This window comes from Anoplolepis gracilipes, chromosome 10 (genome assembly GCF_047496725.1).
Source record: "Anoplolepis gracilipes chromosome 10, ASM4749672v1, whole genome shotgun sequence".
Lineage (NCBI taxonomy): Eukaryota > Metazoa > Arthropoda > Insecta > Hymenoptera > Formicidae > Anoplolepis > Anoplolepis gracilipes.
The window spans coordinates 6,931,817-6,957,164 of record NC_132979.1 but is presented as its reverse complement, the minus strand read 5'-3'; the positions used below and the strand labels follow the sequence as shown (position 1 = coordinate 6,957,164).

Sequence of the window (25,348 nt, the reverse complement as noted above, 5' to 3'; positions counted from 1 at the left end):
ATAAAGAATATTTGAAGTCATAATTCGTCCTATATATAAAGACTCACAAATTGTTATAGACGTATAAACATCACAATCAATATGGATGAAACTCTTAATATAAATTTTTTGAAACATATTACTCTCATTGATTACAACATGTATGTATTACATACGATGTAAACATATTTTTTATTATAAATACAATACGGAAGTTTTGCATAGAAATTTTGTTTTATTAAAATTAATTATATTCTCGTTTATTCACGTTGTCTAACGATAGATTACAATCTTTTTAGAAATTTTTCTCGAAAATATCATATGTCGAGGAAAATACACGTCAGTTGCACATTTTACACATCACCGAAATTCACGTAATTCACCAAATTTTTCGCAGAACGCTTGACAGTTTCGTTGTAACGATACCGGATAACGACACGCGTCGATTTCCGCTCGTAAAACTCGTAAAGTATTCTTTGTTTATCGCTGTTATCGAGACATATAGCTTTACGGCAGGCGTTCCAAGTATTTTTTCATTAAATGCGAATTTGACTCGAACAGAGACGCGCGAATGATTCGGACGAACGCGGAAATAACATTTTACGGCCCGTGCGATGCGGCTTCGCGCAAGGAAATCGAATTTCAGGCGCTCGAAAGAGATTCCGTTGGTTGTTTTTAGCGATGAAAAAATTAGAGGCCGCGGTGGCGGCCGCTGCGTTAATTGCTTTAACTGCCCCAGCATTTTCCACGATTGACGGTCTCGTTGATTCACGCTTATTATATCTGCCTGCGCTTCTCCGCGATACCAGAAATATCGAGCTTAGACTTTTTATCTCTTTTAATTCTCGTTTCAATTGTTATCTATCACGAAACTGATTAATTCGAATAAAAAGATAAAACATTGTTGTTTGTGTAAATATCGATTAAAAAAAAAATTTAATTAATTTAGATGAATAGGAAGGAAAAAAAAAGCTTTAAAAGTAAATTCGATTAAAAATGAATCGACGCTTTTCACATAGATCTTATCCGAATAAATTCTTTTCGAGATCGATCGAACACAAAGATACAGTTGCGCATTGGAACTTTGCTATCTCGTCTCTCTCTCTCTCTCTCTCTCTCTCTATTCACAACGTAGAAATCAGTTTCATTTAACACAGCGAACGTCAGAGAGTCTCACGACGCATTTTATTCGAGAATTTTATCGACGGATTGACCGAATTCTCCGTCTTGTTGCGAAAGGGAGAAATTTCTTAGGTGGCTCTTCTCCCGGGAAATGAAGATCCGAAACGACTTCGACGTATCGATTTCAATTTTCGAAACGCGTAAACTCGTCCCTCCTTCTACCGGGGCGATTCGCAATCATCGCGATAAAATACCACTTCCGTTCGCGCGAAAAATATCCCTCCGATGCGAAAGATCTTAATCAAAGATGTATAAGCACGTAGCAATGTCGAACGCGATGATATCGAAAGCTGCAGTTCTCTTTCATCTTGTTCCGATATCAAATCCGTAATTGTCACGAGGGTCCAACGAGGGTGACAAATGAATTACGAAGGATATCGAACGAAGGATCGCGAAAAATTGATTGACTTTTCGACATTCCACGGACGCCGGAATGTAACTCATAAAACTTCTTAACCAGCCGCACTCGAAGAAAGAATTTTCTCGTGGCTCTTTTTCACTGTCCCTTTGCCCTGTAAGAAGTAGCAAAATTCTCTCTCTCTCTCTCTCTCTCTCTCTCTCTCTCTCTCTCTCTCATTTTTCCCGCGCGTTTCCGTTTTCTCTTGTTTCGCTAGATTCATCCGCATCCGCTTCCGTTGACTCTTTCTACGAAAAGTTTCTATGGATTTCAAGAGGCACAATATGAATAATTCGAGAAATTGTCCTAAAATCTAAATGCATATCCGTCGAATGTTGCTCATGATTAATAAATAAAACATAATGAATAGTTAAATATATAATATTTTTATACCATATTTATAATTTATTTCTATTTTTAAGGCTGTCTGTATATTTACCTTTTAGTTAAAAATATTTTATTGTTATTTTAAAAAGTACTCACGTATTTTAATTATAAAAATAAATTACATATATATTTTTAAAAAAGTTAACCCATTTAAAGATCTGACACATTACACGAAGAGGTAAGTTACATTTATACAAAGCTGAAACTTTAAATAAAGTAGTAGCATATTTCAATGCAACTGCTGTTAGGGAATAAAAGTATCTATATGGTTAAATTTTATGATACAAATATATAAACAGAGAGAGCTTAATTGAACGGTATTATATTGTATATTTCGCTCTGATTAGATTAAGATAATTTCGTCACGAATATCTAAAGACGTATTAACTACGAACTTCATTCTTTCTTTATTACATTCTTTAAAAATTCTGCACGTGCGCGTAATTACCGGTAGATTAATTAACGTGCGAATCGACGAAATTCAAAAAAGTGTCCGCGATAGAATACCTATTAATACCCGACGAGAGATCCGTAGCACAGATTAAAAGAGAAGCGCGCGCGCAAACGAACGAGAGATTCGCTAAACTAGAATAGACTAGACGATGTGGATCAATGTTACATCCTGTGAGACAGAGAAAAGGAGAGAGAAAAGGAGAAAGACTGTCTTTTAAAAAGGGCGCAGATATGTCAAACAAATAGTTTATTTATTAGAATATAGGTCGCACGCGGAATTACACGATGTGCGTTTTGTTGCTCGCGTCGACCGAGCCCGGGGCGAATTCCACCTATGTATTACATAACTAGCGTGTTTCTGGGAGCCGTGTAAAAAGGGAAACGCGTATGTCGCGTTTTTCCTACGCCGCGTGTAACATCGCTGCGGGAGTGTACCATGAAAGCGCGTCTACATCATTTCGCGACCTAATTTCCGGATTTGATAAAAAGTGTTTGTATTGAGCGAACTGATAAAGTCTCTTTTCACAGGCGAGGATTCATTCAGATTAATTTCGAATCGATATTTGTTTAACGAAAATGCTTTGACATCAACTGGATTCTATTATTAAAGTTATAAAAGACTGATAAAATAAAAGAGTTTTAGTAGATAAAGTTTCAATATTTACGTAGTGACGATATTTAAAATACCCTGAAAGTCTCCATCTTTTAATTTTCATGATGTATTTATTAATTTTGCAGTCGATTTTACTTCAAAAGAAATTTTAGAGAAAACTGATACATATCTGTAACAGCCATTTTGTAAGATTTCCGTATTAAAACTCGAACTCTGAAAAGAAAATAAATTTGAATATTTAACTTTTGAGACACTCAATTATATTAAATTATATTAAATTATATTAAATTGTTCAAATTTAAAACGTTGCAAAAAAAATGGTTTAATCAAAATGTTGTTAATTAAAAGCGTGTGTTGAATGTAAACTCATCAACAAGAGTTTACAGATGAAAGGGATTGAAGTGAACGTACGCAATAAAAAATTCAAAGCGTATTTAATCAATCGATCGATTATTATCGACGTGTAAACTGAAAATTAAAAAAGAAAACATATTTTTGTTACATTTCTGCGAAATTAGTCGACATTGGTTTGTATGTACATACAATAACGATCGTTTCTGCAGGGATTTATGTTTACACAACTCTGAAATTATGTATTCGTTTTACATTAATTGCATACAAACACGATGCGATTCTCAGAGGATTTAATTCGTTTTCAATTTATATTCATTCTTATTCATTCTTGAGGAAGAGAACAAAGCTCCCTCGAGATAGAAATCGTTCATCTCGTTCTACATTTAACCCTTTTCTCATCATATATTGTATTTTTTATCCTTCGTTCCTTGTGCAAATACGTAATCTTAAGATCGTTCAATTTTTTTTTATTCATCCCAATATGTTTTAAATATTTATCCATAGACATGCTCAGCAAATTAAGCTTCAAGTCAGTTAACATAATCGAAGGATGTTCAAAATATATTCTACGTAAAATATAGAAATAAATCGCAAAAAAGATTCAAGATATATAACAATATTAAAAATATTCAAATATTTCTCCTAATGAGTAAAAAAAAAAAAAAAAAAAAATGATACGAACAAATATAGTTAATTCTGACCAAGTGCGAGCGAAGGATTGCGTAGGGTCACGCGGTCAGATGTTCAACGCGAACGTTACTGTCATTGGATCAATAGGTATATCGAAACGACCATATCCGACTCTATAATTTAGCACGTTTATTGCGTAATCCTTTAATTCACGCCGATATAAATTAGATTGAGCTTCGAGAGCTAAATCGAAGTAGATCTTTATGTCGTGGAAATACGCGCGTATACGGATTCATATATATGTATACGATGCGCTCGCGTGCATACATGATAACGTACTTTCAATGTGTGATTTATCGACGAAGGAGACGGCGATAGATAATTCTTTAACGGTGACGAGCGCGATCCGTGCATACGAATTCAACGTGAACTCGTCACGTTGTGATAAACTTCCGGAGATAATTCATTCGCTTGTCGCGCGCGGACGTGCATTCGCATTTAAAATTTGTTAAAACAACACCTAGCTCTCTCTCTCTCTCTCTCTCTCTCTCTTTCTCTCTCTCTCTCTCTCTCTCTCTCTCTCTCTCTCTCTCTCCTATCTCTTTTACCTTGTTACGTAACTTTTAGCTGAGAACTTACAGCTGAATTACGTCAGTGCGGGTTATTTAAAACCAGCTTAGCGATTCTTCGTTGGATTATGTTGCTATGATGTTTCTATTTATAACTGACTTCTATTTATTCTATTTATACTGACAAGAAAAAAGGTTTCAGTTGGCGTTAATTAGTATTAAATTTCTTCGAATATTCTGTATTTTAGAAAAACATATAAGACCTCGTATGTTCTCTCTTTTGCTCTTAATTAAATAAAGATATAAATTATATAGAAAAGAGAAAAAGAATACGAGATAGGGCTATAATCTAAGGTTTGAAATATAACAATATATCTGCGGATCTTTGTAGAAACATGTATTAAAAATAGATCAGGAAAGAAATATATTTCCACTCAAACTTTTCTTCTGGGAATCACATTTTAACAAAGTTTCTTTACTTTTGGAAAACTCCAGAGACTTAATTACGCCTTAAATATCTTCCATTCGAGCATTCTCATCGTTTTCGTGTATTTATTTCTTCGAGGTTTCGGTCATAAACAACAACGTGGTTTTCTTTTAAAATCTATCAGGTTTAAAAAAAAAAAAAATATATATATATATAGGATAAAACTTGAAAAAATTTAAAATTTATATTAAAATATATCAAATTTACGGTAAGAACAAATAATCGTCAAAAGGTACTATATATATAATTGCGTTCGATAACTCTTTTTGATCTTCTTAAAGTTACATAATATTATAGTATAATCGAAAAATAATTTTCTTAATTATTTCCTTCACGCATGATTGAGTCTCACTGATTAGCTTTTATCGCGGAGAAATATCGGCGCGTAAGCGTTGCGTCTAACTTGATTATTGATTTAAAGGCGTTTTACTACCTTTATTACCTGTCGTGGTTGCACGACGAGGAACGATACAGCCCGCGAAAGTGAATGCTCCTCTTGCTTCGCGTGCATAAACCGCCTTAATGTACCTACCGTGAGAGTGCATCATCGCTCTCTGTAAATGACATCTCCACAATTCATCGTCCCTTATCCGCGTAATGTCCATTGTGCTTTTCGCTCGCAACAAAAGCGCTTTAACGATTTAATAGAAAGGCTCCGCTTTCGTCCGGACTTTGGAAACTCGCACGAGAAAGCCCTCGATCCCTTGCATCTTCCCCTATTTTCGTGCGCGAATCGCGTCGACGAAAACGCGCCACGGCGCGCATCGATTGCAATTACCATACGTTAATTACAATTTTAATGGCGACGTTGTTTCCCCTCTATCTACCTCGTTCTTTACCCGCTTTGCTCTTTCTTTATGCCAAAAGGCACCGCGTGCATTAATTAACGCGTTACCATTTGTTGTAATATCTGCACGCGTTGCATAGTCACTTTGAAACGCGATATCTACCTTTGAAACTGTATATTGCTCACTCGTAATTGTACCGACAATGAACGTGCGTTGTGAAACTCGGCAATCGATTGGCGCAAACGCATTTCTACGTATATTTGTGTGTGTGTGTGTGTGTGTGTGTGTGTGTGTGTGTGTGTCCGTTTGCAGGAGCTTGTACGTCAAACCGAAAATACGGGCGAATTAATCGTGAATAATAATGTATTTTCGCTATAAACGACTAAATTTCTCTCGTACTGATTGTACATTACGGAAAAGTTGGAAAATGCAATAATCAGTTAAAATGTTAAATAATATTCAGTGTCTTTTTATTGAACGACAAAGAAAGTATTTAATTTCGATGAGAATAAATTTCAATGATAGTATTCTCTTTCATATATTTAAAGTATCGAAAATTTAGTTCGACAACTGTTGTAGGATAACGTTTGCTGAACTGATCACAAAGATAATTGCGAATATTTTCCATGAAGTATGGAAAGCTGGCTTGAAAAACACACGAGAAATCTCATGAATGTAGAACGGGAATAGAATTCGAAAGTACAATTCCATCGTGAAATAGCTATGTAAACGTGATAATTACACTCTTATAGATATATTACTGTTAAACGGAATTTATTCATATGAATTTTTTGTATAATTATGATTGAAAAAATAGATTAATAACTCAATTGTTGTCCGTATATTATGCTTCAAAAATCGTACAAAAAAAAATCATATATAATCGCTAAAAGAATTGTCTCTCCGAAAGTTAAGAATTTTAAAAAATTAAACAATAATTCGAGATTAATTGCAATTAATAAAAGGAATAAAAATTTGGACAATATTGACTTTTACACTTGACGAAATAGTATAGCGTTCAATTCCATTGATTTCGATTTTGAAAACCCATGTTCTTTTTCGTATATTTTTAATCAGTAAATATTGTCTCAGCTTACAATATCTTCGTAAGCATTATTCACAGTTAAAACGGCCCCGTGTTGAATTTTCCGAGAAAAAGAGAGACACGGAAAACGGAAGAGAACATACATCGCGCGGCAAAAATATGAGTGAGTGGCGACACGAAAAGCAGGCGCCAATAAAAGGTATCGACGTATGCTTCACGGCCATCAACATCGCAGAACGAAAAATTCATTCCACCGTCTCTGACAACGGAAATCAGGATCCCGGTATCGGAACTAGTCTTTCGAACAAATGTTATCGAATAGCAGAGGCGAGTAAATAATTATAATGATAAGGACGCGATTTTTATTAGAGAAATTCGTTAACAAAGTGTCTACTCAAATCGTGTAAAAAATTCCGTTTCTACGAAAGAGAGAATCGCACGATCCTCGACGCGCGATAGCTCATGAGATAAAAGGACTGTAAAGCAGGGGGAGGAGGATAGAGAGTGCAATAACGTCGGCGTTAATGCTCGTGGAAATAATGTATCGGCCGTGGTAGAGTAAATTTCACCTACCACCTGGTCGATATGGCGTAAATATGCGTGAAGAGTAGGCGGTGGCGGTTCGTGTGTATATGTACAGAGAATGACGTGTGTGTATCTTAATATGCGTGTAACATGCGCGAGTACTATATGACCGTAGCAGGGGAGGAGAGGCTGTAGGGATGCGTGGTGTAATGGCCTGCTACCGAGGGTGCATTAAGGCGGTTTATGTACGCGGGATGGATGCCAGGGTTACTTTTAACCCGCCTCGAATGCTCGCATTGAATACAGTGGCAAAATAGCAGTGTCGGGTAGAAAAGTTCGATAATCGACGCACAGCATTGAAAGCCGAGAGAGGAGTCTGTGAGTCTCAAGTTTTAATGCCAGATTAATTACTAGATTGAAAAGTTTCGACGCTTTTGAAATAAAATGATAAGACGTTCTTGTCTCGTAACGTCTCCTAATGTTTCATGATGATAAAAGACACGTATCCAAAATTTCTATCGTAAAAGATGGAATTGCAAAAATACGAAATCACCGCGATAAAAAAAATTTCACGAATAATAAATTACCTCACGTTTGTTGCGACGAAGCTCGAGGGTATTCCAAGTCTGCTCATCCTCTTCTAATCCTATGTTGGATCTTTGAAACTCTCACAAAACACTCGCGACGATCGTGAACGTATTAATTACTCGAATAAAATACTCACGGCACTCGTCAGAAATCCGCCATATACAATGACGCGGGAAATTATCTCGATGTCAAGTACGAACATCGAAAGACGTAACTCGCGATCGCGCAGACATTTGTTGACGAGCGACCTTCACTCTTTCGACCGAGAAAAAAGACGCGTTCAAACGCTCTACGATCTGTAAATACTTTAGCTCCATCCTCGAGCATTCGATGTGAGAAAGTGATCTCGGTAACAACGCAGCATAGATGGTAGACGCGAGGCATCCCTTCCTACGTCGGAGTCAGCTGTGACGTGCCGACGTCACTGGCTCGAGCGAGAAGGAGAAGAACGATAAACACTCTCGACGCATAACACGAAATCTCAGTCGATAGACCCCGATCGAAATACGATCAGAGTCTCACAAAACACTCGGGACGATGGTGAACGTCCTAATTACTCGAATAAAATACTCACGGTACTCGCCAGAAATCCGCCATATACAATGACGCGGGAAATTATTTCGACGTCAAGTACGAACATCGAAAGACGTAACTCGCGATCGCGCAGACTAATAGACGTGTTGAAATAATGGCGTCATACGATTCGAAACTCATTCGCCAAAGACCTTCATTCTTTCGATGGAAAAAACGACGCGTTCAAGCACGCTACGAATTATAAATACTTTAACCCGTCCGCGAGCCACGACGTGAGAAGATGATCTCGGTAACGACGCAACATAGATGGTAGACGCGAATCACCCCCTCTATACCGGAATCAGCTATCAGCTCTGGCGTGCTCTGACGTCGGGCGAGCAGGATAGATAGCTCCTACTCTTTATCTTGATTGGTTGACGTAGCACCTACGACGCCAGTCAAAGTCGCGCGGTAGACAAGATAACATGATAGGAGAGAAGGAGAGGAAAATGATTCCGAACTGCTCGCCGGTGACGAGCGCGTCTCTTCTAGAAAAGGGATCTTGAGCGTAAGAAAAACCAGAGATTTAGCGACGAGATAAATAATTTTTAGAATTATATCATAGTTGGACGTGGGAAAAATACGGGACATAATAGCGCGTCTATAATTCGCGAGAAAATTCGAAATAGAATTTGATTTATGATTTTACGCGTCGTGTGTAATACAGAATAAAAACATTAAAGAATTAAATATAATACACACATATATACATATCAAGACAAATGTACGTTAATAGAGAAAAAGATAATGATTATTGTATATATATATGGCCTCTGTTATTATATTTTATATATGTGTGTATTATTGCTTTTTTGCATTAGACACGACATGTAAAATTAAAAATAAAATTCTATTTCAAATTTTGTGGCGAATTATAAATGTACTATTGAGTCGTATTTTTTCTATGTCTAACTAATATATAATTTTCGAAATTATATAGGTAGTTCGTCGCTGAAACCTCGTTTCTTATCTATATTTTTTATACCTCAGGCTTTTTCCTAAAAGAGACGCAAGAGTGCGCCACTGGCCGGTGGAACATTCTCTCCTTCTCCTATCATATTACTTGCGATGGCGCTGAAAGCACTAGATCGACCAATCAGAACAAAGATCTTTATTCTTGCTCGATCGAAATTGAGTTGAAGCACTTGTGACTTCAGTCCGCCAGTTTGAACGCGATCGCGGTGTTTAATGGTTTCTGTTACTTAGTGCGATTTTTGTCCCGTGTTTCTCACGTCTTTTTATCAGTCAAGAGAGTGAATTTCGCGCGTGAATGAGTGTCGAAAGTGTTGAATTGATCAGCGGACGATTATCTCAGTACATTTATCCGAACGAGTGCCGTGAATATTTTATTCGAGTAATTAGGACGTTCACCATCGTCGCGAGTGTTTTGTGAGACTCTGATCGTATTTCGATCGGGGTCTATCGATTGAGATTTCGTGTTATGCGTCGAGAGTGTTCATCGTTCTTCTCCTCGCTCGAGTCAGTGACGTCGGCACGTCACAGCTGACTCCGACGTAGGAAGGGATGCCTCGCGTCTACCGTCTATGCTGCGTTGTTACCGAGATCACTTTCTCACATCGAATGCTCGAGAACGGAGCTAAAGTATTTACAGATCGTAGAGCGTTTGATCGCGTCTTTTTTCTCGGTCGAAAGAGTGAAGGTCGCTCGTCAACAAATGTCTGCGCGATCGCGAGTTACGTCTTTCGATATTCGTACTTGACATTGAGATAATTTCCCGCGTCATTGTACATGGTGGATTTCTGACGAGTGCCGTGAGTCTTTTATTCGAGTAATTAGTACGTTCACGATCGTCGCGAGTGTTTTGTGAGTGCTTTCAAAGTGCAATAAAGAATTGGGAGAGGATGAGCAGGCCGGGGATGGCATCGGACGTCATCGGAGCAATCACATGAGGTAATTTATTACGTCTTATTCTTATTATTATTTAGTGGAATTAATTTTTTTGTCGCGGTGATCGCATAGCGTATTTCGTGCAATTCTATTTATATGTGTGTGTGTGAAGCTGGCGTCTCACTTCGTAGAAACTCATTATTTATTGAGAGTTCTGACTTTATTTTTAATCGTTCTAGATTAATATAGTTTTGGCTATTAAATTAAATAAATGGCTCAGGACAGAGAGAAATGTCAAGTTCACGCGTTGCTGCTTTTTTCATTGTCCGACGAATTTTTTAACATTTTTTTAAGAGCTTGAAAATTCTGCAATAATTCTACAAACAATTCTACGCATAAAAAGTATTAGAATATTTATTTAAAAAATTATATCTCTCAAGATGCTAGATTCTGTAAAATACAAAGATAGGTGAGACACTCGTATTTCGATCGTTCTATCGACTTTAAATGAAATTTTGTTATACATCCGACATCTCAGTTAATTTATTTAATAAATATTCTAATAATATTTATACGCGTAGGACTTTCCCTAAAAATTACAAATGATTGCAGAAAAACACAAATTAAAATAAAAATTTAATTTAGTTTAATTTAACTTAAAGTCACTGGAACTATCAAAATACGATCGACGTCTCACTTCGATATTTATACGTTCGACATCTCGAATGATCTAATTTATTTAATAAATATTTTGATCATTTTTGCGCATAAAACTATTACAAAATTTTCAAGCTTGCAATTTGGCAAGAAATGCAAAAAAAATCGATGGACAAAGTGAAACTTGGCGTGAAATTCTTAATTTATCTCCAACTATTTTTTATTTATTTAATTGTAGTTAAATTATTTATATAATTTATCAAATACTCTAAAATTATTAAAAATGAAGCTCTCACAATTAACGAGTTTCCACGAAGTGAGACACCACAGCTTTTTACACAGATGTATTGCGCACTTACAGACATCGAGTAACTTCGAAACTTTACTGGCGCGTCTCGTGAGATTCGAAAGAAAGATAGAGAGATCGAAAGTTATAAATAATTCTGAAAACTATGAACATACTAAACTTTTCTACTCGACATGAAGCACAAAAAGATGCTGTCGCAATTTATTACATTTACGTAATTTGAGTACAGAGAAATCTTGGAAATTCAAAGATTGCTATTGCAAGAGAATATCAATTTGCGATTTCTTATCGGGAAATGTTTATTTCTTAAATAAAGAGAATTGCATATAACAGGGAAAACGACATCTGTTCCTTGTAATGCAAGAGAGAAATTTCTGTCTTCTATGAAATTTAAACTTGAATAAACTTATCTTATGTTATGTATGTATTGTAATTTTATAAAAATTTATATTAAAATAATCTTAGTATTTTAAATTAAAAATTGAAATAATAATATTAAATAATAAATAAACTTTAAAGTAGATATAATAATCATATTTAAAATAGAAAAAAAATATAACAATAATATTTTAAAAAATTGTGTTAAGCATCATTTCGTGAAACGTTCAAAATTCATTATTAAAATGTAACAAAAAAAATTATTTCTTTCCATTTTGCAGATACAATATTATTCATACGCTTTTAGAAATTATTTGTACTTATAATTTTTCCATATTTTATTATATATTTTTTTAAGGACACAGTTATATATTTACTATAGAATTTTTAGAAAATTGTCATTGTTTGATTGATTTAATAAAGTAAAAAGAAGGAATTCAAGGAACAATATCGATATTTAGAGAATGCAAGAGCTTTGATATTGTTTATTTTACTTACGCATATAATTCTCTAAACACATGTAATTTTAAACGCTTAAAAGCATGACTCTAACTGACTTTGCGCAAACACAGTGCATTACTTATCTGACTGCTTCTAAAATTTTGCTCCACAATTTCACGGTTTGACAGAGAAACGATGATCTCAACAATTTGTCTTTTCACTAACAATAAGAGCACTTGAAATATTTTCGAGATAATTAATATTACCTTCATTGTTGTATAAATGCGTAGAAGATTATTCCAAATATGACGACTATATAATGTTAAAAAAATAAACATTTTTTTTCTCCAAATATAATAATACATATTTTCATATGGCCATATTATTTATGAAAAAAATCAGAAATTCTAAATTAAAGCAGACGTGCTGCTCTTCACTTGCTGTTTTCTTAAAGCTTAAAGCAATAGATTTTCTGGCAAATAATAATTGCGTAGCTTTTAAATTTTTCATACCGTTTGTTTTGGAAGATCTTTTAAAATGTATAACTATTTTTATAACCAAGCTTTACAAATGTAAGTGAGCCAATATTTATTATTTTTACAATAGAATAACGAATCTCTCAACGCAGAACAGTTGTGAGAACTTTACATATTTAACTGCAAACTTTGTACTAAAATATCTGAGAGAAAAGTATCTTATCTTTTTATGTGCTCCATCTTTTAGGTGTGTATGGTTATGTCGAAAATATCAGCATACTGTGCCATATACACAAGTTGCTCCGAGTTTCGCAATTCTCTCGCGTGCGATGTTCCTTTTTTCGGATATTAATAAAAAAAAAATCCTGACAAAGTCGAAAAGCAATTTACGAGCACAACGAGATTTTGTATTCTTTTTTCTTTTTCTTTTTTTTTTTTTTTTTTTTACTTTCTTGAGTGGAGTCGATAAAAGCGAGAACTCCCGATGGAGTGGCCGAAACGCAATTTTTGCAGAAGTTTGGTCCCTTTTCGCGCAAAACTTTCAACCGATACTTTTTCAAATCGATTGAATTACAAGGGTGTACGTTCCGTCTACGAACTATTTCAATACGACCTTTAAAAAGCGCATTAAAGGATCGCGAAAGTTTGGCACTTCTCCGTTTAGTCTCCATGAGGCTCGATAAGAATTGCAAATCCTCGCTAATGCTACATCAAATGACTGTAAACAAGTGGCAATAGTATTCTATTTTGTATATAAAAATTCTGTATAAACAAAATATATAGGATATGCTTTAGAAATAATTAATTTATGTTTAAATATTTTATATATACTCAGGTGTTTTTTTTTTCGTTTTTATTCCGTTAAACCAAAATGTCTCGCAGATTTTCAGCCCTGAAAATCTGCGAGACATTTTTACGTCTGATCGATACAGATATCGGAAATATCTATCGGATGTCCGCGTTGGACATTCGGTATATAACTTCTCGACAGAAAGCTTAAAACGTGATTCGCGGGGCGAATTTTCCCAGGCGCAGTGGTCCTGTGTGCCCTTTCTGTGATCGACTACGAAACTGGCTGCAAGACTGCGATTCTCCAGGGATATATACGGCAACGTTTCCGTATTTTCAGGATGGTCCGACGACGAGAACGATAAAGTGAAACGGCGCGGATTCCTCGCGAATGGCCGCGGGGGGCCTCGTTGCTTTTACTACGTCGGTAATCGCAGTCTCTCTCTTTCTTCTTCCATCTCTCTCTCTCTCTCTCTTTCTGTCTCTCTCTAGCTATTGCAAAAATATATTTCCTTCCGCCGTAAAGACGCAAGCAAGCCGGGAGGCCAGGAGGACCTTACCTTCTCGAACGCAAGCACGTATACAGGTTGATCTATTTAGGACATGAAACACGATTATAGCAAAAATTAGGGAGAAAGTCTGAGATCGTAAATAAGAAAAGCTACCTGGAATAAATTGAACAAATTAGGGAGGATATGGAAGTCTTTTTATCATGTTATTTTTTTTTTCCATTAATGAAGTTAATTTATTTCTTTTTTTTATATATCTTTGTTCGAATAAAGGCGAATCATTTGTACATGATTTGAAATAATATGAATTTAAATTAGGACGACTTCTAGATACTCTTCTCTGTTGCAGAATTAGCGAAACTTCTCTTTGATATGAAACATGTCTTGCAATAATTTTACATAAACTAATTATAAGCTAATTATATCTATTATTATGCATATGCCTCTATATATTATGGAAAGTTTAATGTTGAATAAGATATCCTCTTCTTAATATTATAAACTACAATAATAATAATTCGTACATGATGAAAATAATATTTACATTTAAATTAAATTCAACACATTCAGCTTCCCTCTTATGGTATATAATAGCGAGTTTGGAATTTCTATTAAAGTAATAATTAAATTAAATTAAAAATTTAGGATTGTTATATCAGAGCATGAATTTCTCATTTGTCACGCGCAATATTGAGTGAAACATTGAAGGCTCGTTTCTAGGAGCACTCGATCACGAGCGACATATAACGCGTTGCTAAGTTTCTGCTCGTATTTTAAATTTGCGCGTTGTCGCTCCATCGCTCCGGGCGATCCATCATCTTCTTGTCGACGAAAACTCGAGCTCGCGACTAATACGAAGCAACTCATCGTCCCTATCTCATTTCGCGTTTAAGAGTAATGCACATATCCGATGAAACTAACAGTGGCCGGAACTTTGCTGCCACGAGACTGACTGTGGCCAAATAAATGACTAAATATTCCACGTAGCCTGGAGAAATACGCTCATCGGTCAAAATCAGATGTGCATAGAATGTAAATGTGATATAAATCAGATACGAATATAATGTGATGTGCGAATATAAACATGACGTTAGTGATTATTATCGCAAATCTGACGTAAAGAAAGATTGACAACGAAATATTTTCCAACGGATCGGTTGCATTACCTATATATGTACATTATTTTCCTTGCACTCGGAATATCAACTTTTAGTCAATAAAAAAAAAAAAATTGACATTTCTTGCAGTTTTTTTTTTTTTTTTAAGCTAAATACGATATTTTAATTTGCTCCTTTATGTCACAATTTTAAAACTTTACAGTTGCAAATTTTCGATACTGGAAATAACTAATGTTCTATCGTCAGGTCATATATTTTTAAGGTGCACTTTATATATTTATAAAGAGACATATGATAGTCGTTTCACGTTTCATAAACGATCCTTCACGCGCGAACGCTGCCGGTTCGCGTTCCAATATCTAAGCTATAATTTTAATGAAATTCCTGGAAGCGCATCGCGGTCTCCGAATTTCAATCCACTATAAATAACGGGTCAGTTCTCGACGCGAGTGGCTGCGGGAGAATACCCTCGTCGTCGCCGATATTTTATTTTTCCTCGGTGCAGGAACGTGGTCAAAGCGGCTCTCGTCGGGGAAAAAAAAGGGAGTATCACGAAACAGAATATAGCACGCGCGGGGAAGTGCATGTCGGCGGATAAAAATTCCCGAAGGATAATAGAAATTTTTCGTCGAGAGACGAGCGCGTCTCACGCGTGTAAACGTGCGAGAAAATTCGAATCGAAGCTTGTGATCGAAATTGACATTCGCGTTTGCGATATGTCCCTCTGGAAAATCCAAAAACAAAATCGAAACTAAATTGGAATTCTTTCGCAATCGATTATTTTCTTATTCTCTGTATATTGCGTATAAACTGAAAGCTTAAGAATTTCAAGAGGGAGGTCTGCAATGAAATATTAATTCTCTTGTCAATTTTGGTAAAATTTATTAATTTCATGTTAGACTTTTAATTTTATCTTAAAATTAGGACTATTTTATTAGGAGTGATTTCATTGAATTTTTCAATTTAAAAAGTTTTAAACTTAAATAGTTAATAGTTTAATTTTAAAATATTAATTTGTGAAATTAATGATTTAAAAATTTCTTACATTATCTTAAAATTTAAATAGTGACGTTTTCTTACTTTAATAATTGAATCTTTATTATATTGAGAAATTCATCAATCGGTTACAAATGTCCCAATGACACGTTAATTGCCACAATAAAATTTAGATTCGCATCGACCATCATCGCACGTATCAGCTCACTGCGATGGATTTGATCGAGAAAAACAGAGAGAGAGAGAGAGAGAGAGAGAGAGAGAATTACGTATTAATAATTACCGTTACTTGCGTAACAACAACAATAAATAACAAATATCTAGTCGATTGTTCGTTACACGCACGGTCATTTAATCGCAATTTTATAGTAGCCATTTGTTTAATTCACGCATTTACGATTAATTCTGTACAGAATAACAATTCTAGCATTTCACTCCTTCCCTTCCGACAAGGTAATTACTTTAGTATATCTACCGTGCCCCGGTGTATATATGAGAATATTTAATAACGTGTTCTCACGCATATATGATTCGCGCGTTAATTAATATCCCTTCGCGGACCGCGAACGTTGCAAGATTTATGGCTCGCGAGATATAGCAGAAATTTTCCTGACACGCGGAATGAAATGTGGAATTACTATACCGGGGGTCTTAGTGCGCCGTTTACGCTACCTACGAGCGGGAATATGAGGAAAGCGGGACAACAGAATTCTCGACAGCAGCTGGTGCCTTGCAAAAGTTCCACACGTTTCACCGACGTCATAGAATTTTTGCTTGTTCATAGTCCTGGCTGATGAATTAAGATCCCGTCAACAATAATTTCTCAAAACATTCTTCCCGCCTTTGAACCTTTCCGTCATGCAACGTTACCGGAGATTAATGAAGAAAGTCATTTATTAAGCCGCGGATTATAACTATGGTTTAATGGTTTAAAAAATCTTATGTTTACACAGTACCTAAATATCAATTGACAATATTGTAGATTTATAAATATTATGTAAATATTGTACGAAAAGAGTAAGAAAGTTATATCTCATCAATTTGAGAGGGGTATTAACATTTTATTTAAAAGTCAAATTGTTCTTCTTTTATTGTCTGCTAAAGTATTCTATGTGAAAACAAAAAAAAAAATCTGAATATTTTATTTCCCAATTATACCATTTCCTTTTGACTAAGAATTTCAAATTTTAAATTTTACGTTATATGTTGGAGTAATTATTTATTACATCTCCTGAAAGAGTTGACTCCTTTCTTGTATTACTGATTCATCCAACTCGACAATAAAGTTCCTCATTATTTATCTTCGAGTCTGTCGCAAACACAAATAGTATAGCAACCATTATAATCTTTACAATTTCGCGATCGACGTCGTACATACGTAAGATATCTCGAACGATGGTAAAACATCCGAGAGAGAAAGAAAAATCGTCGGCGCAAAAAGAAATCGTGGATGAATAAATAAATGCAATGACGAAGGAGAAGCAGAAGATGAAGAGAGAAGTCGGGAATAAAAATAATCGCCAAGGCAGTTCGCATTCAAGCAAAAGTACGTATTCTTGATGTCGGCGAGGATGATGGTGCCGTCGGATGGGGCGAAACCCATGGTTGCCATCGACGCTACCGTCTTTTTCCGTTGTTGTCGTCGGTGTTCTCTATTGTTTCCTCCCTTCTATTTAAGCCGGCTAGCATTAATTCTGCAGCAGCGACCGCCAATGAATACATCCTGTGCGTGTGTTGAGACCTTTGAACGCGGTTTAAAACGCGGCCAACCTGTAAAAAAAATCTCCGTTGATAACGCGCGCTAACGATCCGCATCCGTAGCACAGAGGTGCGAAAATAATTAAATTGAAATTGAAAACTCTATGAAATTTTTTTTTTCCTTTTTTTCATCTACCCTGTCTATTTATTTCGAGATTATAAATGTATTTTCCTCTGTTTTTTATATTTATAAAGTTTATTATTAACTATGTATTATTATTTATAAGATTTATAAATCATATATATATATATATAAATTATTATTATTATATAAAAAACTATTAACATTATATTATATATTATATTGAAAATTGAAAATTGTGTGTGTGAAATATAAAAATCATATATATTATATTTGCCGCACACAGTTTTTAGTTTTTAATATAATATATAATATAATATAATATTAATAACGTAATAACTATATTAACGATATGAATCGCGAGCTGGCCTTTAAATATAATCGTGCAATAATTTCAAATGTTTAAAATAAATATATCGCGGTTTATGAGAACGAAATTTGCATCTGGCTCGTGTATGTATATGACACGGAAATTATTCACGCGAATAATCTCTCGCAAAGGAGATACGTGAGGTCGAGCACGATTCGAAACACACCAAGCAGTCGATATTTTCTCGATTATTCGTTCGACGTGCTCGCAACCGCGCAATTTGATTCATCGCACCTAAAGTTAATCCTTATGGAATATTCTCTCCTGGACAAGTGATTTAGGAAGGCGAGTTTACATCGTTTTATTCCCTACCTTTTGCGCCGATGCGTGAATTATACACGACCTCTCTCGTATTCGAGCACGCGCATCTAATTTCCTCTTTAGCCACGTTACCGTATCTTCAAACATAAGCGTCCCCAAGACGTTAGGTTTAGTATTACATTACGCGATTGCGGAAACAGTAATGTGTTAATTAGTTTTGCATCTTGCGTTACAAAGGTATAGAACGCTACAATACTCTGTGACGATTAGCGTACATATACAGAGATTTGGAATTTGCAAAAGACAGAAGCTTGAGGAAATGTACTAAATTTTCAGTTTAATAACTGCTGACTATTATTAGGAGAAAATATCTTTGATAAACGATACAAATGTACTTATTGTTAGAAATTGTAAAATGAAAAAATCTCATAAGAAGTATGTCACAAAATTATCGAAATGATGAGCCAAAATGATTAATTTTTAATTTCCTGTATAATAGTGATAAATTATATATTATATAATAAATTTTTTTTTTTTTCGTATATAAGTTATTTGGTCTCTCTTTCTAAAAGTGATATGAGTAATAACCCTCGAAAATAGATTTCACAAAATGAACGATGATTAACAACTCGATATAAACGCTGACATAAATCAGATTAATCTAATACTCGCACAGCAGAATACTCCAGAACATTAAAATAATTTCTCCGTAAATAGTATAGTCGATCTGCATATATACAAATTGCGGAAATGACATTGTGATTACAGTGTTAACTGCAATGAAAAAATGGGTTTCTTCTTAATGTAGACTGAAATATTAATAAGAAATTCTTTTTCCAAATAGAAAATTTAAAAAAGACAGCTATTGTTATAATTTATCATGCAATCTCTACACAGACTTTTTTGCGCACTCTGACATATCTCGCTTTAGGAGACGTTACTTAGTTTCGAATATCTTTGACAACTTCAACATTTTTCTTGGAAATCGGGTCACCAGTCATTGTGTATTGTTAAGTCCAATTCGGTCGATTGATTTTCCTTGCTTGTTTTTTCGCTCGTCTTTTCTACTCACAATCAGTTTGCGCGTCTCATCGCTAGAAAATGGTACGACAGACATTCGATCGTATCTGTAAACTTAATTGTGAGCGCAGAATTGCTTTCTAGTGACCCGTTTCGTCAATGATGCTAGGAATAGAAGGACATCTTATTGTTAGCAATAGGAAAGGCACGTTTGGCTATTTTTCAGAATACAACTGTCACATGTATACATTTTCTGAACTTATTCCTTTTTCTCTGTTTGGATTCTTTAAAGTTATAAACTGTAATCATATTAGAATAATACAAGTAATAAACATTGAATAATAAAAACTATACAATTAGAGTTATTCTATATAAAATAAAATTTACCTGATATTATATTTATATTTTGCTAAAATATAATCTAAAATTTATATTCATTATATTAATAATTTAATCGAATATTTTTCAAAGAGGTGCTTGTATATGTATTTTTACTAAATGCTTGAAAAATTGTTTCTGCACAGAATTTGACAATCAGCAGAAATTGAGACTGCGATCCGATAAAATTGATGAGGTACACAAATCCCATCTTATCAATTATTTCGCGACAAATCTTCCAGATTTTAAAATTTATTGGAGAAGGAAAAGATAAATTACACTTTTTCAAGTATCCTTACAAGAGACAATTAAACGAACTAAATCTGGCGATCCACACATACACATAAAAGAAATTCTTACGAATGTATGTTATTGTTAGGTATTTTGACGGTACTTTAATAGTGACTTCTACAGTAGATAACTTAGAAAGTCTTAAAGAAAAAGATATTAATCATATCATTTTAAAAAGTTTTCATTATAATAATATATAATAAAAGTGAAAGATTTTATTTAAAAAGTTTAGGATAAATGACTTTAACATGACTTTATTAATATTCATTCAAAGTCAAAACTTACAACTTTTATGGATATATTTTTTAATATCTTATAATTAATCTAAAACATTTTTTTTTCAAGATAAATGTATTTCTAATTTGTTTCTAATATATTTTCAAATCTTTTAAAATAGAAAACTTTGTTATAATTAAACTAGGATGCTTTGCATATATATATATATATATATATATATATATATATATATATATATATATATATATATATATATGTGTGTGTGTGTGTGACATATATGTATAAAATATTACTTTGTAATTACACTTTGTAAGGTTTGCCCTTCTACTCTCTCAGTGGGTTGCAAGTATTTCTTTATGTTCTCTTTACGAGTAGAAGCTCGAAAAATATTCAACGAAGAAGTAGGGAAAGATAAGCGCAGGTAAAAGCAGCACACTATTGCAGATCACTCATGTATATGTGCGTGAAATACATAAGGGCTGTGTAGGTCACCCTTTTGCCGTGCCACGATGCAACTACGTCGTGAAGCGAATCGAATGCTCCAGATTTGGTCTCTTTGAACGAAATTTGTAAGAACACGATAAAAAATACGTGGACATTTTATCTCTGCGAGAAAGACGTCGGGTATACAAGAACCGACAATTTAACAGCTTCTCTCATTTTCGGTGGTACAAATTAGTACAAATTCAGTACTAATTGTATCTGTTTTGTTTTATTTATTTTTTTAGTTTTTTCTTTTGGTCCTGCTAGCTTAATATTAAGTTAGCAGCGCCACGATTTTTTCTGAATTGGCATGGGGTACAAAATTATTTTTGGTGGTACAAAATAGTACAAAATAAGTACTAAATAATCCATTAGGTCCTGCCAGCTTAAGAGAGCTAATTTGTATATTATTATACGTTTAATCTGAAAATGATTGGAAAATTACATTTACATGCAAATCGGAGGAAATCTGAAAACGTATGATGCTAAGTATGTTTAATTTTTATGATTTTCATCATATCTAGTATCTAGTTGCGATTCTTATTTCGAATATATCGTAGCAATACTTCTCGCGATTTCCAATTAATATTATTAACTATTAATTTTATTATTTTATTACGGACGATACATATTTCTCTAATAATAATCTTTAAATATACCTTAGATGCTTTTTCGCACTTTGAATTTTTCGCGGATTGAGATGATGTAATATATTAATCATTTTCAGATTGAAATAATACGAATCGCAGGATCGAATGATGAAGCGAAAAATTGTAATACACTCATTTATTAATAAAATTAATTTAAAACTTGAGAACGAAAGGTGTTGTAAGTAAAACTAGTTTAAAAGAATCAGATGGATCGTATATCGAAAGCTACTAACAATAAGGTAGAAAAACTTTATTGATATAAACGACGATATGTATGTCGAATACGTACTTGTTAACTCTCGAGCGTTGGCTGAACAATAATAATTTTTTCGTCTCTCTGCTTTCTGCGCGACGCGGCGGTCCTTTCCCCCACTTGCCTTCCCCCACTATGTCCTATACCGTGTCTTCCTACGTCACGCATACCAAGGATACAAACAAGGACGCGTCACTATTTTTTACAAAGGATATTCGACATACCTACGTATATTATTTTATAGGCATAAGGAATTTGTTATCTTACATCGTCACACAGTGTTCGGCGCTCGACCTTTACAGACGTAGCGCGCTGTTGCTCTTGTCATATATACGGCGATATTCGAAGGAATAGGTATGCGTACTTCGTATATACCGTATTATTCTTTAAAATACGATTAGCTAATTATAATCTTTATAATTAGCAATTGTTAACATAATTGATTAATTCTTATGATTAACTACACGTAAGAATATCAGCTCTCTTAAGCTGGCAGGACCAAATCAGCAAAATCAATTTTTATTTTTCATTTTTTAATGGTTTTTATTACGATAGTTGAATATTAAGTTAGCAGGACCACAATTTTTTTTTAATTTGCACGGGGTACAAATTTATTTTTGGTGGTACAAATTAGTACAAATGCTGTATTAATCAGATGCATTTTTATTTTTCATTTTTAATGGTTTTTATTACGATAGTTGAATATTAAGTTAGCAGGACCACAATTTTTTTTAATTGGCACGGGGTACAAATTTATTTTCGGTGGTACAAATTAGTACAAATTCAGTACTAATTGTATCTGTTTTGTTTTATTTATTTAAAAAATTTTTTCTTTTGGTTCTGCTAGCTTAATATTAAGTTAGCAGCGCCACGATTTTTTCTGAATTGGCATGGGGTACAAAATTATTTTTGGTGGTACAAAATAGTACAAAATAAGTACTAAATAATCTATTAGGTTGCCCATTTGATTTTGTCAGCTTAAGAGAGCTCAATTTAACATCAAATAACTCACACTCTTGCGACCACAAATCGATTCTTTCTTTTTAACGATATCGTATATCGCGTTTAACTTTTTTTATGCTGTCACTTATAATACGTTTAAAATATCATTTTTTTTTCTTTTCTCAGATTGATAAAATACGTATATGATCTATGTATGTTTTTTTTTTTTTTTGTAAAATATACTAGCAATCTATAAGTTTCTTTTACGCAATATTACTTATGAATAGCCACGGTTTTTATTATAAAAGGAACTATAAACAAATTATTTATTCTGTTCTTACATTACAAGTGAAGAAATATTTTTATATTTATTTAGATAAATTAGATGCAGAAAAGTATTAATCATCATTTACTTTCGTTACTTTCAAATCAAAATATTTTAAACTTTTTAAGAAACTTAAAATTAAGCGTTGATCTTCACATTGAATTAATTTCACAAATATGGCTCTCAATATTCCACCAATCATCTTTAGCATTTCAAATATACCAAATATCCCTAGAATTATCCAACGAGGGCTGTTCAACCTCGGTGAGGTCGAGGACTTTCGTGGCTCGCGTCGAGCGGCGAAAAAACGCGCAAATAAATACAAGAGGGGACGAGGGGGGGAGGGGGGGGGCATTTCCGATACCCGAGCTAGTGGCACGCATCGCATGTTTCACGATTATGTACGTCGCTCGACGCGCACCGTCTGGGAGGACTTTCATTGAACAGACAACCCCCGCTTCAGGCATGAATTCGAGAGAGAAAAAAAATGTCGATACGGGGCGTAGGGGATTGGCGTGTAAGCGGAACGGGGTGGAACGACGGAGAGGGAAGGGGGTCGCGGCAAAGTTGGACGTGGAACGGGCAGTCTGCCAGGAAAAGGGGACGGGGGTTGGGGGGAGGAATCGAAAGGTGGGACGAGGCCCGAACGATGAGGACGCGGGACAGACAACGGGGTTGCGCTGAGAAATGAAGGGTTGCAGAGAGAGAGAGAGAGAGAGAGAGAGAGAGTAAGAGGAGGGGGGGCGGGGGAGAGGAAAGAGGAGAGGCAGGGATCGGAGTTGGCTCGGGTATAGCGGAATAGGTTGATTGATTGGGCACGCTTGTATTGTTTCAGGAGGAAGCTGAATCGACGTAACGCTCCACGCCAGGATGGCCGGTTGGCCGTTCAGCACCGCGCTGCTGTTCAGCATCCTCATCCTTGTTCGCGGTAAGTAAGAACACGAGGGAGGCTACGCCACCGATATAGGTATCCCGGGGGGGGGGAGGGGGGTTTCACGAATCGTAGGACGGGTGGGTGCCGTGCCCATGCAAATGATCTCGTCTCGCGCGCGCTCTCGTTACGATGCTAATTCGGCCGTGCTCTTTAAAAATCAATTTCATCGGCTTTAAATCGCTCGAGTTACGGATCGCTCGTTGCTTGGATTTAATGAATCCTCGAAATGAGAGTGGCGGGAAGATTGTAATAGCTCTCGCGATGATAATTAACGTGGAATTTTTTTTATTGCGTTATATATTATGCGAAGTAGACGTGACACACGTTACAGTGTAACTTACGATAATTTCACGTTATTAATCGACGGAAAGTGGTTCGAATAAAATTACTGTGTATTTCGAATTAGTTATCGCGTCTACGGGAGAAGCGTGTATCTTCTGTAAAATAAAGGGGGAAAAAAAAATAATGCGATTGACATGAGCCGTCGTCGTAACAATACGGTCTTCGAAACCAGGGATCACGCGACTCCCGTACGATAGAGTACGTGACGCTACTATTTCAGGTCACACGTAGAATTTAACAATGTTATATATGTAACAGCGTACCGCTTACCGTGCGTGTCAGGTATAATTCGCGCATACGGTTGCTTTCGCGCGGCAAACGCGCCGATCTGTTACAAGAGAGCTCAGCGTTCTACAATTCAGATGTATGCATTCGCAATGCGCTTTTTAAATTCCGTAACGAGATTCGACTAATTTATGATTACATTTACAAAAGCTTCTCTCTTACCAAAGCGAGAGAGAAAGAAAGATAAATGTGAAACATTATGCAAAACATTAGAAATAACATAATGTGAATGTCAAGATGCATTTATTTATGAAATGTTATTATTATTATATTCCTTCTCTAAATACTTTGCTCGTTAAGTGCAATTGTAAATGATACGAATTAGAAATAGTTACGGAACAGGAAGAGATGCGATTTGCAACAGAGTAGAAATTTCCAAGATGTTTTATTTATTTTGTTTTTCTAGAAAAACGTGGAAAAATTTGATGATGTATATAATTTATGTTTACAAAATTTCATTATAATCTTCTATAAGTAATACTTTTTTTTTTTTATATCAAAATTCCGTAAAAACACATAAATATTCGCAAGATTATTTAGTATTAATACATTCATAAATTACTAAGCAGTCATAAATATTCCATTATGCTGCAACTGGGATATTAATGATTACATCGCGATGCAAATTGTCGTAGGTTTGCGAAAATT

At 34.8% G+C, this 25,348-nt stretch overlaps 2 protein-coding genes across 6 annotated transcripts in view; one reads left to right on the top strand and one right to left on the bottom strand.

Moving 5' to 3' along the window:
* Window positions 1-8,260, bottom strand: part of LOC140670447 (solute carrier family 41 member 1) — a 77,206-nt gene extending 68,946 nt beyond the window's left edge. Inside the window, exon 1 of the mRNA XM_072901046.1 lies at window positions 7,997-8,260. The gene's annotated coding sequence lies outside the window, so the exon portion shown is untranslated. The remainder of the gene's footprint in view (window positions 1-7,996) is intronic.
* LOC140670445 (cell adhesion molecule Dscam2) overlaps window positions 1-25,348 on the top strand; it is a 169,945-nt gene that overhangs the window by 4,018 nt on the left and 140,579 nt on the right. For 3 of the 5 annotated variants that reach the window (XM_072901042.1, XM_072901038.1, XM_072901041.1), the window contains exon 2: window positions 23,975-24,067. In XM_072901042.1, coding sequence (XP_072757143.1) covers window positions 24,010-24,067 — 58 coding nt within the window. In that variant the 5' untranslated portion in view covers window positions 23,975-24,009. Of the gene's footprint in view, window positions 1-9,546; window positions 10,482-21,795; window positions 22,227-23,974; window positions 24,068-25,348 lie in introns of those variants that run through there. The other 2 variants (XM_072901039.1, XM_072901040.1) reach the window with 2 other exon arrangements.